Below are 17,661 nucleotides of genomic sequence, written 5' to 3' on the forward strand. Positions count from 1 at the left end.
TTCAATCAACTTTATTTTTGATTTACAAAATACACTAACAGTGCATTAGACCATATGATGAGCATCACATTAATAACAATTGGATAACAAACAGACGGAGCAACAAAATAAATACATACATAAATGGAGATAAAACTAATAGTGATTATTTTATTAAAAAGGGGGGCGGGGTAAGATACACCAGGGGACATGAGCAATAAAAATGTAATTAAATTAAAGATATTAATATTATATATATATATATATATATATATATATATATATATATATATATATATATATATATATATATATATATATATATATATATTAGTGAGAGCACTGAAATAAACATCCAGTTCTTTCATGAAAACGCACAAGAAATGGGTTTTACTTTGGCAAATTAACACTTGTGGATGTAAAACTTTGCAAGAATTAAAATGAGATTAATTACACTCTATACAAAGCCAAAAAGGAGATTTTGCAAGAGGAGCTCAAAATGACAGCAGATATGATCTAAAATGAATCTACAAATATCTTTGCGGGTATATTCACATTTCCAAAACAGATGAATAGCAGTCTCAGAATGGGAGTCACAAAAGGCGCACTTCAGGTCTAGATCAACATATTTGAATTTGATAACGAAGGATTTAACAGAGTAACATCGATGAACAATTTTAAATAACACTTCTTTCACCATATTAACCACAAAAAAAGGAAGAGGCCAGATTTTTCCCCACCATAAGTTATTTACACGACTTTTCCAGTAAAATATTACAGGATTTTAAGATTGTTCTTACTACCAGAAGCAAACTTTACCAACCGGTGAGTCAGTTACATCATAAAGGGAGGATCAAGTACATAAACAGACGTATTACTTGTGAATAACAGTGTACACCAACAGAGTTATTACAGGATACATCAGATGGAAAAGCATTAAAAAACGATGGCATGCTGTATAAGCGGAAGGCGCTGTGGTGTGTACAGAGTCTTTCGTGCACTACGGTAACCAGGGTAACTAGGTGAAGTCTCGCGAGATGATCATGCCCGAGGAGAGGGCTTGATGTGAGGAAAAGTGGAAAATCCAATGATTGATGCAATTGTAAAACAGCTAGTTAGCTATGTTTTGGTCGCTGTTTGCCAAGTATTATAGCAAAATGTATCAAAATCGCAGGGCATCAATTTATAGCGTACATTTCCCTCCTACGCGCGCGACATAAGGCGGCCCTGGGGGTGTGGGGGGTGTGGGGTGCAGGGATACGGTTGAATCTTCACTAGCTAATTTGGCTAGCTATGCTAACGCGACGCTGGTTAGCTTTGTTTACATGAAGTGCGCGCCTGGGATATGTTAGCTAACTGCTAACCAAACAAATGTGTCATCATAGGAGCAGCTCTTCTTTCAGTTGGGCATCGACGAGGACACCGTGCTGAATAGTAAACGGACTCTATGGCTAACATCGACCATTTCTACGATTGTAACATTTGGCTAATGTTGTGAGCTAACGCTAGCTACATAATGCTAACCTTTTGAATATGGATCGATTGGTAATTTGATTCGATGTTGACGCTAGCTAGGTGGCGTTAGGGAGAATGTGAGTTATTATAACCTAGGGTCTGACTGGTCCTATTTACTTCAATTGTGAAGTGGAATATCTCGTTGGTGAATAGTAACTACAACGAGTCGACGATGCTAACTTTAGCGGGGTAACGCTGTGCGCGTTTATTGATAACCGCTTCAGCATGACCGTCGCCTGTTATTGTTTCTATTATTAATTCATGCGCCTGCATTGACACACACTGGAGCGGTCGATCGTTGCTCCACCGGGCCCGGTTTATATTTCCTCCATCCACCCTGAGACTTGGCTATCGTTTTGCTCCATCGCAGCGAGCGGTTGGATTTTTCTCTCCCGGGCCGTGTTTCCCCTGTGTCCGCGGAGTTGCACCGCTATGAACCCAGTCAATGCAACCGCTCTGTACGTGTCCGCCAGCCGGGCCGTGCTCCAGTGTGACCCGCGGCAGCCTCACACCTTCACAGATATGTATACGCTACTGCCCTTCTTCCGACAGTCCCTCGCATGCCTTGTCTGTGGTAAGCATCCTGAAATATCAGTGTATAATAACGCTACATATCCCTTGCTGTAATGTTGTTTTTGTGTCACCTCACTGCAAGGCTATAATCCTTTTCATGCCGCAATTGAGCTCAAGTCCACTAAAATGAATCGTCTATCATAGCCTTACTATTCAAATTAACTGTGTACGCGGGCGTGCGTGTGCTTGCAGCAGTTGACACGATTTGTCGTGCTCACAACCGTGGTATCCTTGGCAACTGAGGCTGAGCCCGTCATCTGTCCTCTTGTTAAGACAGATGACTCCTGTTGTTGTTTCTACTGCAAAGCCATGCGTTTCTTATTCATGCTGTATTGCTTAGCTAGTGGAATATCAACACTGCCAGCTTGCATTTAGAGATGGGGAATATTGACAGGATGATATATGACATTAAGTCTGGCCCCTGCTGAATGCAATGGTGTTTCTGGCATGATTAGTTGTGCTTTCACGCAATATTTAACCAGAAGAACAGGTCGGGGATGTAAGCAGTAGAAATCTGTATTAGGAACGTATTTATTAAACAGGTTGTAGTCTTTGTTTTTTCTAATTTCAATAAATTGATAAGTTCAGGGGGAAATAATACACCAACATTTAATAGGTCGGTATGAAACGTATAGATTTCCCTGATCTTATTGACATTCATCAGCAATCAACTAATAAATTCCTAGTCAATTACGAGAAAATGATTCAGCATCTATTTTTTAGAGTCACAGACAAAACAAGCTATTTGAAGAAGTAACCACCTCAGGCTCTGGGAAGTTGTGATAGGCATTTTCCATTATTTACTTAGAGTTGCAGACCAAATGGTTAATCAAGAAAAGTATTGACAGATTAATCAGTTCAAATGGTAATTACCACTGTTTCTATAGAGGCATGATGTTGAATGGACATTACTTTAAATGACTCTATCCCAGCTAGTCGATTGTGCCATAGTTGCTGCACATTAGTGCAAAGTGGATAAACCCGTGTATTAACAGCTCCCTCTTGTTTTTGTCTCAGGTAAACTGCTCCAGAATCCCATTTCCCTAACACATGCAGAGTGTCAGCATTATGTCTGCTTGGGCTGTAAAGGCCAGAAAATGCAGATAAGGCCGTCGTGCAGTCGCTGTAAAGACTATTCCTGCTTCCAGGAGAACAAACAGCTCTCTTTGCTGGTTCAATGCTACAGAAAGCTCTGCCTCTATGTAACTCATTCGCCCCTGCTGAAATCAATCAGCAGCCATTTGGGAGGATCTCCAGAGGTTCTGGCCTTGCTAGAGGAGGTGGTAATGTCCCACGAAGAGGAGATTGAGACAGAGGACCCAAGCATAGCACAGGAAGATGTGATTCCATCTGCCCCGTCCCTTACCCCCACAGAGGCACCACCTGCTCCTGCAGAGCTCTCAGCTGTACCCCAGAGCTCCTCTTCTGATCCTCCCTTTTCCAATAGGCCACGGGAATGCAATGGAGAAGTGCTTGAGGACCTGGATCCCTCTTCTCCAGAGCTTGAAGTATGCGAGCTGGTAGAGGAGCAGCCACAGGCAGGCCTGTCTGTGTCCGATACTGGTTGCGGTGGCCTGGAACTGACTCTGACCACTGGACATTTAGCCCCAATTCCAGGCACTGTGTGCTCACTCAGGGATGTGGAATCTAGCAGCAGGGACCTGGAGGAGGGGGAGGTGTTGCTCCTCAGTGTGGAGGAGGTGTTACAGACTTTGGATCCCCTTCAGCCCGGGCGAGATTCTCCTCATATACAGTCAGAACGAATGCACACTCACACACACATAACCACGGACAGAGCACATGCTCAGATGTACATACAGCTGGATGCAGCACACAACTACACACAGATTCAAACTGACGGGAATAGCACAGTGGAGAGTCATGGTGCTCACATACACACATCTTCATTCGATCCGCCTCCAACCTCCAAGCCTCCGCCAGTCCGCCTTAAACGTAAACGTTCACGTTCAGAGAGTGACAGGGAAAAGGTGAAACCCCTCCCTATTGCCTCAATCCTACAGGGCACCTCCACACATTTACACACTCCAAATCCCTCTCAGACACTGTACATGCAACCACCAACACCATCCTTAACTGTACCAGCACATACATACCTTCCCAATGGGGCGCCCCCCAAACCCATTCGACCTGCGCCAAACTACAATAAAGGTGCCAGGAAGCATGTCGATGCTGGCGCTAAGAAGCCCCATGCAAAGGCCCGCGGTGGAGGCTCCAAGACCAAGGATGGAAACAAAGACCAGCGGTTGATGTCAGGCTGCCACATAGCCCCAGCGCCTGTTAGGCCTCCATATAAGAAGCCAGTGGAAAAGAAGGGCTGCAAGTGTGGCAGGGCCACCCAGAATCCATCGGTGTTGACCTGCAGGGGGCAACGCTGTCCCTGCTACTCAAACCGCAAGGTGAGAGTAAGACCATTGCCTGTGTGGAATTTTCTCAAGTCTAAATTGCTCTTTTATCACTGAATTAAAGCATTGAAACACTGTTCTTATTCAAAGTTACTTGGGGTTAGAGCGGGTTAGATCTGTAATTTTAAAGCCTTTATGTGGCATTGGTGTGATGCAAATAGACTAATGCCCTTTACTATTTTTTGTCGTCTTTCATAGGCGTGCTTGGATTGTATTTGTCGAGGTTGCCAGAACTCCTACATGGCCAACGGAGAGAAGAAGCTAGAGGCCTTCGCTGTGCCAGAGAAAGCCTTAGAGCAGACACGGCTCACACTCGGCATCAACCTCACCAGCATCACTGCGGCCGCGGCACTCCGCAACCCGGCAACAACCAGCATCCATGCTAACACCCTCCTCAATGTTGCCACAACAACAGGGACCCCTGTAACCACAGCCTTCCTGTCCACCAGCCCCCCACAAGAGCCCAACTATGAGGACAGCCTGGAGCTGCTGATTGGATGAGAGGCTGGGACTCCAAAAACAGACAGCTCGATGCTGATTGAATGTGACGGCTGATCATTGTGTCTGTCAGACCGCCTGTACCTCCCCTCCTCCAAGGGGAAGGCAATCTAAGGCAGCTATGGGTCTGTCCTGTTCTGTAACCTGCTCTTCTTCTGTGTTGGATAATGCTGAGTAGTAAGACTAGCATGGGTGTGCCAAAGCCTCCTGTATTGTGCCTGTGTGCCGGTGTGTATTGTTGCCTGTCTGTAGTTAAACACTTATACTCGGTTCCAAGGCTGTTCTGTACACCAGAGGTGCTTTTTGTTCATAGACCACAGACGTACTGTAAGAGGCAATAGGAACCCATACCAGGTTTTGTGTTTGTTAGTGTGTGCGCACCATTATAGATTTCAGTGTGCGCATGTGTGATTTTTGGTGCATAATAATAACATAAACTGCATCATCATATCTCAGTCACAGCATTTTCCATGTTTGAGTATTACTCCATGTATGTCAAAGAAATGCATAATTGGTATCAGGACAGCCCTTAACTTATCCTTAACCCTGTATGTGTTCACACCTCAATTTGGAATGGATCTTGTGACTAATCTATGGAGAAATTATGTCCCACACAAGACTCTATGCCTTTTATATCTCATTAACTCACTCAATCCAAGTACTGTCGGTCGAAAATGAATTTGTCTTAATGAACTTGACTGATGCAGGCATTGTACAGGCAGCGAGATAATGTCAAAGCACTTGGCTGGCTCCACGGTTTCTGTGCGCGTAAGAGTGTGTGCGAATGTGTATGCGCCTGCTGAGATTTACTGTAATGTCAGTGAGGAGGCGGTTGGTGGGTTGTAAGCACTTAAGCTAGTTTCACACCGCCACGTGGAAACTGCCCCTGACAACAGCCAACCTTCAAGAGTTTTTCCCCATGGAAGTATCCCCTGCCACGGGGCGGTTACCGGCAGCAGTGAACTCTGGGCAGCAGAGCAAAATCTGTGTACCCTCACGTGGGCGGCAACCACTACATACCCATGCCTCCATGATCAAAACCACTCCCCTTCTGCTGCCTCCCCTCATTGAATTGACTGGAAGCAGCAAGTTATCGCGCGGCGGTGTGAAAGCCCATTTAGCCTGATTGATTGGCCAAATTACAACTTAAACCATTCTTGGTTACCATAGCAATAGGAGCACCAACAGGGAGCCTCCCAGCTCTTGTGCACGCACAGTTGTTTACAGTATTGCCATTTATATAGACTATAACTGACTGTCTTCTAAAACATTATACCATTATGGGATTGTACATGACTCCGTGTGTTTTAGATAAACTGAAGCCATAGATTGTCATAAACAAGACAAAATATCCTCTACGTGTGCATTTTTCCCCCAGTTGTAGTGTCCCGACTTATTAGAGACCAAGTCAGAAACTATTTTTGATACCAAGTGTTTGAGATTTGGTACCAATGTCTGTTTTTTGTGTGTTAAGGTTAAAGCACCTTGAAGCCCTGCTATAACTCAAGAGGCTGCGTATTGTCTGTGTTTGTGTTTACTGTCTCAGCTGTAACGACAACATGTTTATCACGTCCAGTCATGGCGACCAAAAAGAGACTGAAGGAGAGTGGGAGGACTCAGGCTGACCAAACAAACACCTTGGTTCTCAACTCATAGACCAGGAAGTAGCAGGTGGATTACAGTAAGATCAGAAAATATGATCTATCTTCCTGTGTGCGTGTGCGCGTGTGTGTGTGTGTGTGTGTGTATGTTTCAAAATGTATTTCATTTGGGCATTACTTGAACCCTGATTAGTTTTTGGTATTGTTTTTTTTTAATGTAAAAACTCTTGTTTGAGGAGTGACTTATTGCTGAAACATTCACTGCCATAATATGAAAACATGTTATACGACATGAATTAAATGATAGTTTTTTACTTTTTCAGTTTTGTGTCTCTTTGTGTAGAGGGGACATTTGAAGTTTGCCTGTGTAGACAGTGGCTTAGCACATCGTCCATAACCGTGGACACGGCATTCAATAGAGATTTGCTGAGGCTCCTTTTTCCCTTTTTGCACAAGCCATGGAAGAATCTGGAAATAGTTTATGCCAAGAAAATAGGAAATTGCTGTTCGCCCTGATATATGTGACTGTTATACTGTAAATTCACTCATTTCCTATTCAATTATGAGTAAACAAGAAAAACCTTAAACAAATTGGACCAGGTTGGTCATTTTACCTTCCCACCATTACCACACAATATACTGAGTGTGCTCCAAATAAAATATTACATTTGATAAATATATATATATATATTTAGACCGAGGGAAAGCAGATATTTTTAAAATTAATCTGTATAGCATCCATTTGTGAATTAATGTATCCAATCCTAAAATAATCTGTATTGATATCCATTGAATATAGAGGTTCAAATATATGTGATACTCAGTCCAGTCATACTAGATCACACAGGTATTAAAGTTCACCGTCACAACGACAGATTTCCGTCAATTGGAGAGGGCATGTATCAGTGTAGTTGAAACATGATGTTAGTGAAAGTCATGTTATACCCTTGTTATGTCAGTAGGTGGCGTTAATTAACTGTGAAATCCCTTGGCACCGGAGTTAGTCATGGATGTTCGTGGGTGACGTTTACGGGTGGGTTCGTGTCCATGTAGGCATCGAAGGGAATGAGCGAGCAGACAAAACTGCCAAAAAGGCGTCAATAAAAACGAATGCTGTAATAGATATGCCTTTTGGAAAAGCAGAAGTTAAAGCAAAAGAAAAAAAGTGGCAAGATAGGGTGGGACAGAGACATCACTGGAAGAAATGATAATATACAAAAAAGTGTATAGAGTGCACATGGTGTTAAGAGGAAAAATAGAAGGGAGCAATGAGAATAGGACACCGACTAAAACTATTTTTAATAGGAAAAAGGGGAACGTATGGGTGTGAATGTGGACAAAAACTGTAGAACATATATTGATGGAGTGAGACACACGGAGGAGAGAATGAGGTTGGCTGATATAGTGCAGAGAGCAGGAAGAGTGCGGCATAGTGGGAACAACAGGAGAGAGTGTATCACTTACACAGACGTGTTTCAAGGAGACAGGATTATTTAAAATAATTTAGTATTCACATACAGTCACTGTGATGTTGGAAACTCATCCGACCCTTCCTTGAAAAATGACCATCTTGTTTACCAGGCTGTATTGAGTGTTACTTCACCATTCATACCTATGATATAGAAATTACACTACTCTGCTCAAAGTTCATCAAGCTAGCCTCTTTTGCTGTAACCTACCAGATTGATGCATTTCACTTAAACATGTACAAGAGTTTCTTCCGAGGGGAGCATGTCCACCCATCACAGTCTCATAAAGCCTGAGGATAACACTGTTTATCCAAATGGACATTTGTGCAGAATGTATGTTCGTAATAGCCAACACAGCTGAGACATGTTTGTAGAATGAGCTATAAAGGAGCAAGCGTTAGTCATAGAGAGTGAAGTTTTAATGGGGAACAAACAATACAATATATGTGTTTTCTGAAGTGTTTGTTTGATAAATTATATCACCATTCAGTAGACTAACCAGGAAAAACACATTATCTCAGAGTCTGACATTGAATTAAGACAGATAGTGTGTACACACCTAATGTAACAAGATTGGGAATATGACTTGAACAATGTGTCCTGATTTTGTTTTGTATCTTTAATCCCTGAGATCAGTGCTTCTCTTTAAGGCTTCTGAATATCATGATCCGCGTCATGCCACACATTTATTCGAGACCTTGCACAAAGAGGAAATTCAACCTAAGTACTGTAAACAAAAAGGAAGCTTCAATCATAATACTGCACTTTTAAAACCTTGTCTTGTTTCCTTTCTTGGTGATGACAAGTCAACTATTGGACCTGCAGTCAAAACAGCTCTCTCTCCTCAATAGAAGCCATCCACACATGAGCGCTCAACATTTGTCTGTTGCATCTATTGAGCCTCTCCAGGTGCCCTGAACTCTGAAAGCACCACATAATCCATGGTACATCCTGTTTACTATCCTTAAAGAACAGAATTAATAACCTGTGTCAGGTTTAACTGTCTCCTCTGGAGTAAATACAAATGGCTCGTCTTCTTTGCCATTTTGGTCCACTGAGTGTCAGCCACTAAAGCTCCGCTTGATCATATCTGTATCGCTCCATGGTCCTGAAAGAAGTCCTTTGCACTCCTTAGAGTCCTTCTTCTCCAACCCTGTACCCTCATACAGCTGCTCATATGATCACGCAAACCCCGGACATTTGGGTCCACGTCTGGCGATGTCTATATGTCAAGTCATCCTAGCCTTGCGCACTTCTATCCGGAAGCTTTTCTCTCTTTAGCCCACAAGGAAGGCCCCGAAGTAGCTTGCCCTCCCATCCATCTCCATGGCGCTGGCATTGCTGACGGTGATAAAGAGGCGGTCAGCAGGCTGCAGAAAGGCAGTGCCGGCCTGATGCAGGGAGAAGAGACCAGGCTCCTGACCCCGAGGCCAGCAGACGCTCCTAGACGATTTCATCAGCAGGATGGGCACCGTGTAGGAACTCATCTGTGGGCCATAATCACAAAACAAGATCAAAACCTTAATACATATACTTTTAAACATTATATTTACACAAGCGATGCATCTTTCTGATAATAAATAGCTTCATTTCTTTCTTGTGTTGAGTTTTAGGACACTGACATTTGAGGTTTGAAAGTTGACTTCATTACCAAGAATAAACAGCATTGGTTTTATTTTGTCCAGCCTGACATGTTTCATGTTTATATGTAGCCAATTTCTACTTGGGAGTGATTTGTGCTGGTCAGGATCACTGGCATGTGGCCAGAGGCATTCTCCTCTCCTTCTGCGATCGGGCTTAACGCCACCCAAGATGATTGTGATTGGTTTAAAGAAATACAAACAAGCCAGAGCTTTTTTTTTTTTTATACCCTATTCCAGAAATGATAAGCAGTGGAGTCGGACCACATTCCAGCCCTGTGTGAGACTAGTGTTGCCTTATCCAAAAAGTTTCCGTCAAGGAAAGTTGAACTAGCAGTTCCTGGCATCTTTTATTATTTTGTCACTTGATTGATAGGGGGAACAAATCCTAACCTTCTTGTAGATATACTGGACAAGCTGTGCTCTTTCCTCCTCCTTTGATTCGCCCATCTCCCCCTTGGCCTCCCCCTCCGTCTCCCCCGTGGAGGGCAGTCTGAAGTAGGTCTGGCTATAGATGTAGTAGAGGCCTGCTCTGGGCACCAGCAGCTCTCCTCCCCTCAGCTCCATGTTCTGCAGGAATGACAGACCTCTCTGGCCCTCCCATGATCGGATTCGCTCCCCCAGGTAGCCCCTGCTGCTTCTCGGGCCTGAAACAAAACATGAACACATGCAGAAACACACAAGCAACGGTGAAGGCTGAGATCACTGAGATTTACAGACTGGAGTGTTACTGACTAAGACCAGTCACCGCTATTCAAATAAGAAACTAATGTTAAAGACACTGTAAATAGGGCACCTCCCTAGGGAGGTGTTCCAGGCACGTCCAGCTGGGAGGAGGCCTCGGGGAAGACCCAGGACCAGGTGGAGAGATTAGATCTCCACACTGGCCTGGGAACGCCTCAGGATCCCCCAGTTAGAGCTGGTTAATGTGGCCCGGGAAAGGGAAGTTTGGGGTCCCCTGCTAAAGCTGCTGCCCCCGAGACCCGACCCCGGATAAGAAGCTGAAGATGAGATGAGATGAGATGAGATTTATCAACAAACTAATTAATGACAATCTGCTAGACATCTTTAAAATTGCCTTATGATTTTATACTTTCATTAATTGATTTATTTTTATTTATTTAATTAATTCATTTTAGCAAATTTTGCTCAAACTCGAGTAAATGGTCCATCTGTTGTGGACTGTTTGGAGATTTAAGTATTTACTATGGTGCTGGTATTTGAAGGAAAACATTAAACAAAATGAAATGAAAATGGGAAAAATGATAATAGATAAGCACTACTAATTTCCATAAATACTTCATATACTTTTGTTTTATACCTTGGAGTAATTTCGACATTGACTGGTCACAAAGACAACTACAGGATATTTTTTTTTACAAGAAGCAGCTGCACATCTGCAGGTCCTGACAAACACGTAGGTATGAGGACGTTACTGGATCTGAGAGCAGCCTGGGAAGCCTTGAAGCACATTCCTCACCTCTGGCCCTGGAAAAGGTGTGGGTGAAGCAACACGGTACTCACAGGTGTGTCAGCACTGAGAATACGCGCCACGAAAATCACAAGTCCACCCAGGGTACATTTACATGCAGTTTAGAAATCGGATTCTATACGGGTTGTACTCTGGTTTCTCAAACAAGAATTCTCATGCCCAGGTTAACAGACCAAGATCAAGACCAAGAACTCATTCAATCGGAACAACAACACCTCCACGAGTGTTTCCTTTAAACTGACTGAGGACTTCGCCATGGCAAGTAACATCACTACCTAGAACACCCATGTCAGTTGTAATTCTGTCAAAAGTCACCCATTTTCCCCCCACTTCCCAAGTTGTGCTTTCCACAAAGGTGAACCAGAAAAAAAAGCTGTATTCTGACTAGGCATGGGCGTTTTCAGTAATTGCATTATTCGAATACTCCCAATACCTGACGAACAAGTACTCGAGTACTCTAAGTAAAAACACTAAATAAAAACGAGAGGTCCGGGTTTTTTTTTACTCACGCGGCTCACAGCAACGTCATGATTCTGTCACTTTCTGACTAAATAGCGTCATGGAAATTATATATTTATATTCTTAATATTACAAACTAACACAATTTACACAGTGGTGTGGTGGTCAGCACTGTCGCCTCACAACAAGAGGGTTCCTGGTTTGAATCAGGGCTGGGGCCCTTCTGTGTGGAGTTTGCTTGTTCTCCCCGTGTCTGCGTGGGTTTTCTCCGGGTTCTCCGGTTTCCTCCCACAATCCAAAGACGTGCAGGTGTTCGGTTCATTGATGACTCTAAAATTGCCCGTAGGTGTGAATGGTTGTCTGTCTCTGTTCGTCTCTATGTGCCCTGTGATAGACTGGCCAGGGTGAACCCCGCCTCACACCCGATGTCAGCTGGGATCGGCTCCAGCCCCCCGCGACCCCGACAGGGGCAAGCGGTTGAAGATGAATGAATAAATGAAGTCATTTGGTGCCTTTAATTACCAGATACAAATTTAAGATGCGTTCCTGTTGATATGAGTCACCTGCCGACAGAAGCACCTCACGCCCTTTCCCTCATCCTCCTCCGTTGAGCGATTCTTATTACTCTCATCTACCCGCAGAACACTTGGATGGGCTCGGTGTATCCAGTTATGCATCATGCTTTTAAGGTGATTGCAAGAGCGTTGCGGGGAGCGAGCGGAGAGGAGCAACACAGTCTCTCACACCGTGTCAGTGCGCAGAGATGACAGAGAGGACAGTGTCTGCCTCTACAGCCACGAATTAGCCCACTGTTTTTTGCTGCTGTTAAGTTTTGTGAAGGGTGAACCCGCGAACGGATTACTTTTATAAAGCCTTAGTAAAAGCCACCGCCATGGATGGCAACACTGAGAGCTGATTTGGAACATGTCAAAAAAGGCAACAGCAGCACCTCACCACTATTCAAACAATGGAACGGCGTTTTTCCTGCGCATCATGTAAAGGGGGCCTCACTCTATTACAGCCTACGCAATGCGAATAGTGAACCCTTACTCCAATAAGGACGCCAACAACGAGTACTCGGGTACTCGAGTAATTGTGCTCATCCCTAATTCTGACCAGCTGTTTATTGGTGAAGCGCCGGAGGCTACGGGTGCAGTAGGTGCCGCAGTAGGTCCCGTCATTTTCCCTTTCATGTAAACGCGGGGAACTACAATAATCAAATTATTCCCTTAAGCAGGGAAACATTATATTTGGGTTCATGCTGTGCATTTAAACACACGCTTTCCAGGACTCTACTTGATGTATTTATTGGACATTTTTACTCCTGCACTACCTTTAAGGATCCTCACCATCTGCTGCTGGAGGCTCTGGGGAGGAGATGACACCGGTCACGTGGGCAGCGACTTTAGGAAGAGGGACCCCTCGGACCCCAGGGCTCAGGAAAGGCAGCACTCCTGTCAGCTTATCTGCGAAATCCACAGGCAGATAAGAAACACACACAGGACATTCTAAGTGGAAAAAGACATGCTCCTATCACTAACTGATAGTGAATGGAGGTATTGTTCTCACTTCTCATAGCGGTGGATATCTCCTTCTGGAATCTGTCAGCCATCGTCTGAAAGAAAAACACCCAGAGAGAGAAAGGGAAAGAGAGAAAGTGAATTGGCCGCAAGTAAATGTGTCTTGACCAGTTCTCAGTTATTATGCCTTTTAGGTATCTTTAGATCTACAATAACAATTTTGAGTAATTCAGCAGGTCTCCGTCTGGGCCAGCAAATATGTCATCTGTTGACCTGTAATGGCAGTAGTGCCCTTTGGGTGAGTCAGTGTTATTTAGAAGAGGTATGGAGTTGCATAATTATTCACTTTAAATAGAGTGCTGCCGGGATGATGTATTTTTGTAGGTCAACCCGGAAGCTAGCTTCGCCCTGGTTTCCCTCAGCGAAAATCAAATGTGATTTTCCCACTGGATTATTACAGAACATGAGCTCTGTGGCGAACAAAAGTTTGTGATACCTGCACCTTTATTCAGGAAGATAATCTTCACACCACTTTTATTTTTTTGGTGCCTAAACACGATCCCCAAAAGTAAAAAGCTAACGTTAAGCTATGAAAGAACTGCACCTTCCACTAGCCTCCAACTGATTCTGCTTGTACAGCTTGACAACATTTGTAATCTCATTTAGCCACTTGTAGGCAACCGCCTTTTTTAAAGATGCGTACAAGCTTGGAAGTTTAAGCGTGGGGCAATACCCGATGCGTTTTATCTCTATTATAAAAAATTAAATAATAATAAAATCTTGTCAGATTAAAATCTATTAAACTTGTGTTAACCCCAGGCTTTATTTCAGGCATCTAACCAACAACTCATTCAAAAATTACAATGACTTTGAGACTAGGGAACTGGAAAATGCCAACTCCCCTCAAGGTTTTAGGACGCTTTGCTGCAGCACTCTAGAAGTGGCATCTGAGTAACATGTGCTGCGTGGACAGTCCTGTAAAAGCTGCACACTGGTGTCTTCAAAATGATTTAAAAAAACAGAGTGCATCCCAAAAATAACCTTACAATACTTTTCTCTAGCACACTGAATTTTGAAATCAGGGAACACAAATGAAAAGAAGTCAAAAACCTTCTCTATGTGGTAATGGAGCTGTTGCGTAACTTGCCAGCAGGGGTCGCCCTTCTTGTCCTCTGCTGAATCTTTGACATCAGAACGCGAATTTGCGTTAATCAGACAGGACACGCTACTGCGGGAGAAACTCTCCTGCATCTGTCAACATGAAAGAAAGAAAAGAAAACAATACAACCAATGATTATTTTCATTATCGATCAATATGTTCACTATTTTCATGATTTATCGACAAATTGCCCGTTCTACCGCTTACATTTGAGACTTCAAAAATAGCAAGTAACTAGCACAAATTTGCAATAGCTGCAACCATTTACGTGCATGCATCCACGCGTTCATGCATTCGCAAACACTTGACCTCTACGCCAAGTTTCAACCCCCCGCCAAAGGATGGGGATATTTTTGTGGACTAACCAACCGTGTTTCTGCTCCATAGTACCACACATGCAAAGGTAAGCAATGGCAAACAACCGGCTTCATTTTGAATGATTCTGTACACCTGTGAAGCACAGTGCAAACACTTTTTAGCTAATTATAGCCACGGCAAAGCGTAGTTTCATATTAAACAATAGAAACAAAATGCACAGTGATACGGAAGCCCTAAAAGGTCATAGATTCATTCATCTTCAACCGCTTGTCCCTTTCGGGGTCGCGGGGGGCTGGAGCCGATCCCAGCTGACATCGTGCGTGAGGCGGGGTTCACCCTGGACAGGACGCCAGTCTATCGCAGGACACATAGAGGCGACAGAGACAGACAACCATTCACACCTACGGTCAATTTTAGAGTCATCAATTAACCTAACATGTGCATGTCTTTGGACTGTGGGAGGAAACCGGAGAACCCGGAGAAAACCCACGCAGACACGGGGAGAACAAGCAAACTCCACACAGAAAGGCCCAAGCCGGGACGCAAACCAGGAACCTTCTCGCTGTGAGGCGACAGTGCTAACCACTACACCACCATACATTTAATTTCCTCTGTTTTTTCTTGTGATAACGAGATCCTTTTGATCTGTTTTATCGTGATAACAAGATAATTAATTTTAGAGCTGAAGAATCAGTGTTGCAATGTTAAAGGAGCAGGAGATTATGGATCAACATCACATATCTCTCCAATCAAACAGCTTTATGCTACATACAAAGTTCACATTAGTGTACATCATCTGAGAAGACGGTTAGCGAGGCTTCGGCTTTATCAGAGTGAACCTGATGTCCTCATTAACTACAGTTTTTTTAACAAACTTTTTTGTCAACAATATTATATCACAACAACATAACATACCAGTACAGGGGAGGATTTTACAATGTGCACACAAATAAACAGATTACAGTTTAAGTTCATAACAGTAAATAACCAACTGAAATCATCTGTTAGTGTTGTCTATAGTGTTCTTCAAGATATGAGAAGTCTTTATGAGGCATGACATGTCAGGTGTGATGGAAACCTCAGGTCTATTACTGATAATTATCTTGTTATCAGGTAAAAACAGAGGAAATAAACTATATGTGATGTATGACCCTTTAGGGCTTCCGTACAGTAGTCTATAGGTGGATGCTAATTAGATTCAATTAACAGGTCACAGGTGTGCGTGAGGTGAAGTGGGGCGTGGATGCTTACTGAGCCAATCAGAGCTCAGCACAGGACCTAACAGCTTCTTCTGCTTTACCACAAAGTCTGCAGAAATATGTTGCTTTGGGGTGTTACAACAGTCCTAACTAGTCTCATTTCCTGCCATTGTTTTCGGTCATCTACTCTCCAAACTGTCTCCTCTCCCATAAAAACGGCAGGAATTCTTGCATAACTTTTTCTCCCCCTTTCACCTCAAACCACCAAACACACTTCTCTGAAATTTTAACCCTGCGATGAATCCCGAAATGAATAAAAAGTAGATTATTCAAGTTAAAAAGGACCACTTGATGTCATAATGTTTAAGGTACTTAATAGTGCGTTGGTGGTATGTTTAGTCGATTCATGTATTCGTATGGAGACTGTTAAAATTGTGTTAAAGTAATGGTCAATCACTGTTAAGCTATGTTGTAAGTACATTGAACTGTCCTATTACAATCATGTGAAATCTCTCTTTCTCCTTTAAAATGGCAGTCAGTTGGATGCAATCATCTGAAGACAAATCTTACCGTGCTCAGGACTTTGTTGAAGTACACAAAACTGAGGGCGACCACGATGGTCTGCAGGAGGACTGCTGCGAGCATGACGAGTCCCAGACTCTGGAGAGAAACAGAGACGGCCATAACACAGCGGGAGTGCGGCACCCGGAGAAGTGTCGAGCCGCAAGAAAACACTTTCAGCAGTGGAGGACAAGTCAGATCAAGCTCTGCTGCATTTCTGCTCTGCAGGGAGGGAGGGAGGGAGTGTGTGTGTGAGAGAGGGAGAGAGAGAGAGAGAGAGAGAGAGAGAGAGAGAGACAGGGTAAAGACAGGGTGAGTGTGAGAGAGAGACAGGGGGAGAGAGAGGGGGAGGAAGAGAGAGAGAGAGAGAGAGACAGGGGGAGAGACATGGGGAGAGAGATACAGGGGAGAGACATGGGGATAGAGAGAGAGAGAGAGAGAGACAGGGGGAAAGACAGGGGGAGTGTGAAAGATAGAGAGAGGAAGACAGAGGGGAGAGAGAGAGAGAGAGAGACAGGGGGAGAGAGAGAGACAGGGGAGAGAGAGAGAGAGACAGGGGAGAGAGAGAGAGACAGGGGAGAGAGAGGGGGAGGAAGAGAGAGAGAGAGAGACAGGGGGAGAGAGGGGGAGGAAGAGAGAGAGAGACAGGGGAGAGAGAGGGGGAGGAAGAGAGAACGAGACAGGGGAGAGAGAGGGGGAGGAAGAGAGAGAGAGACAGGGGAGAGAGAGGGGGAGGAAGAGAGAGAGAGAGAGACAGGGGGAGAGAGAGGGGGAGGGAGAGAGAGAGAGACAGGGGAGAGAGAGGGGGAGGAAGAGAGAGAGAGAGAGACAGGGGGAGAGAGAGGGGGAGGAAGAGAGAGAGAGAGAGACAGGGGAAGAGAGAGGGGGAGGGAGAGAGAGAGCGAGAGAGAGGGGAGAGAGAGAGAGAGAGGGGGAGGAAGAGAGAGAGAGGGGGAGGAAGAGAGAGAGAGAGACAGGGGGAGAGAGAGGGGAGAGAGAGAGAGACAGGGGAGAGAGAGAGAGAGACAGGCGAGAGAGAGGGGGAGGAAGAGAGAGAGAGAGAGACAGGGGGAGAGAGAGGGGGAGGAAGAGAGAGAGAGAGAGACAGGGGGAGAGAGAGAGACAGGGGGAGAGAGAGGGGGAGGGAGAGAGAGAGAGAGAGGTATGGAAGATTACAACAGCCCAGAGATGCCCCTGCTGTTATTAGACAGAAATGAAAAGCACATGCAACTTCATCAAGTGCTGTCGACAACAT

General features: G+C 44.3%; 2 protein-coding genes across 2 annotated transcripts; one reads left to right on the forward strand and one right to left on the reverse strand.

Moving 5' to 3' along the window:
* Positions 1-1,318: 1,318 nt before the first annotated feature.
* On the forward strand, positions 1,319-6,713 carry msl2a (MSL complex subunit 2a). The gene is made up of 3 exons (XM_083924752.1): positions 1,319-2,068; positions 3,085-4,484; positions 4,689-6,713. Exons 1-3 carry the CDS (start codon positions 1,927-1,929, stop codon positions 4,989-4,991), a joined length of 1,845 nt encoding a protein of 614 aa, XP_083780878.1. The 5' UTR covers positions 1,319-1,926; the 3' UTR covers positions 4,992-6,713.
* Positions 6,714-8,486: 1,773 nt separating this feature from the next.
* Positions 8,487-16,596, reverse strand: LOC310955121 (tumor necrosis factor ligand superfamily member 10-like). The gene is made up of 6 exons (XM_083924876.1): positions 16,416-16,596; positions 14,280-14,420; positions 13,219-13,264; positions 12,999-13,115; positions 10,092-10,345; positions 8,487-9,545 (listed from the first exon to the last, which is right to left on the reverse strand). The coding sequence occupies exons 1-6, from the start codon at positions 16,527-16,529 to the stop codon at positions 9,336-9,338; spliced, it is 882 nt and encodes a 293-aa protein (XP_083781002.1). The 5' UTR covers positions 16,530-16,596; the 3' UTR covers positions 8,487-9,335.
* Positions 16,597-17,661: the final 1,065 nt, after the last annotated feature.

The sequence above is a fragment of the Echiichthys vipera genome (assembly GCF_963691815.1).
Source record: "Echiichthys vipera genome assembly, chromosome: 12".
Taxonomy (NCBI): Eukaryota; Metazoa; Chordata; class Actinopteri; order Perciformes; family Trachinidae; genus Echiichthys; species Echiichthys vipera.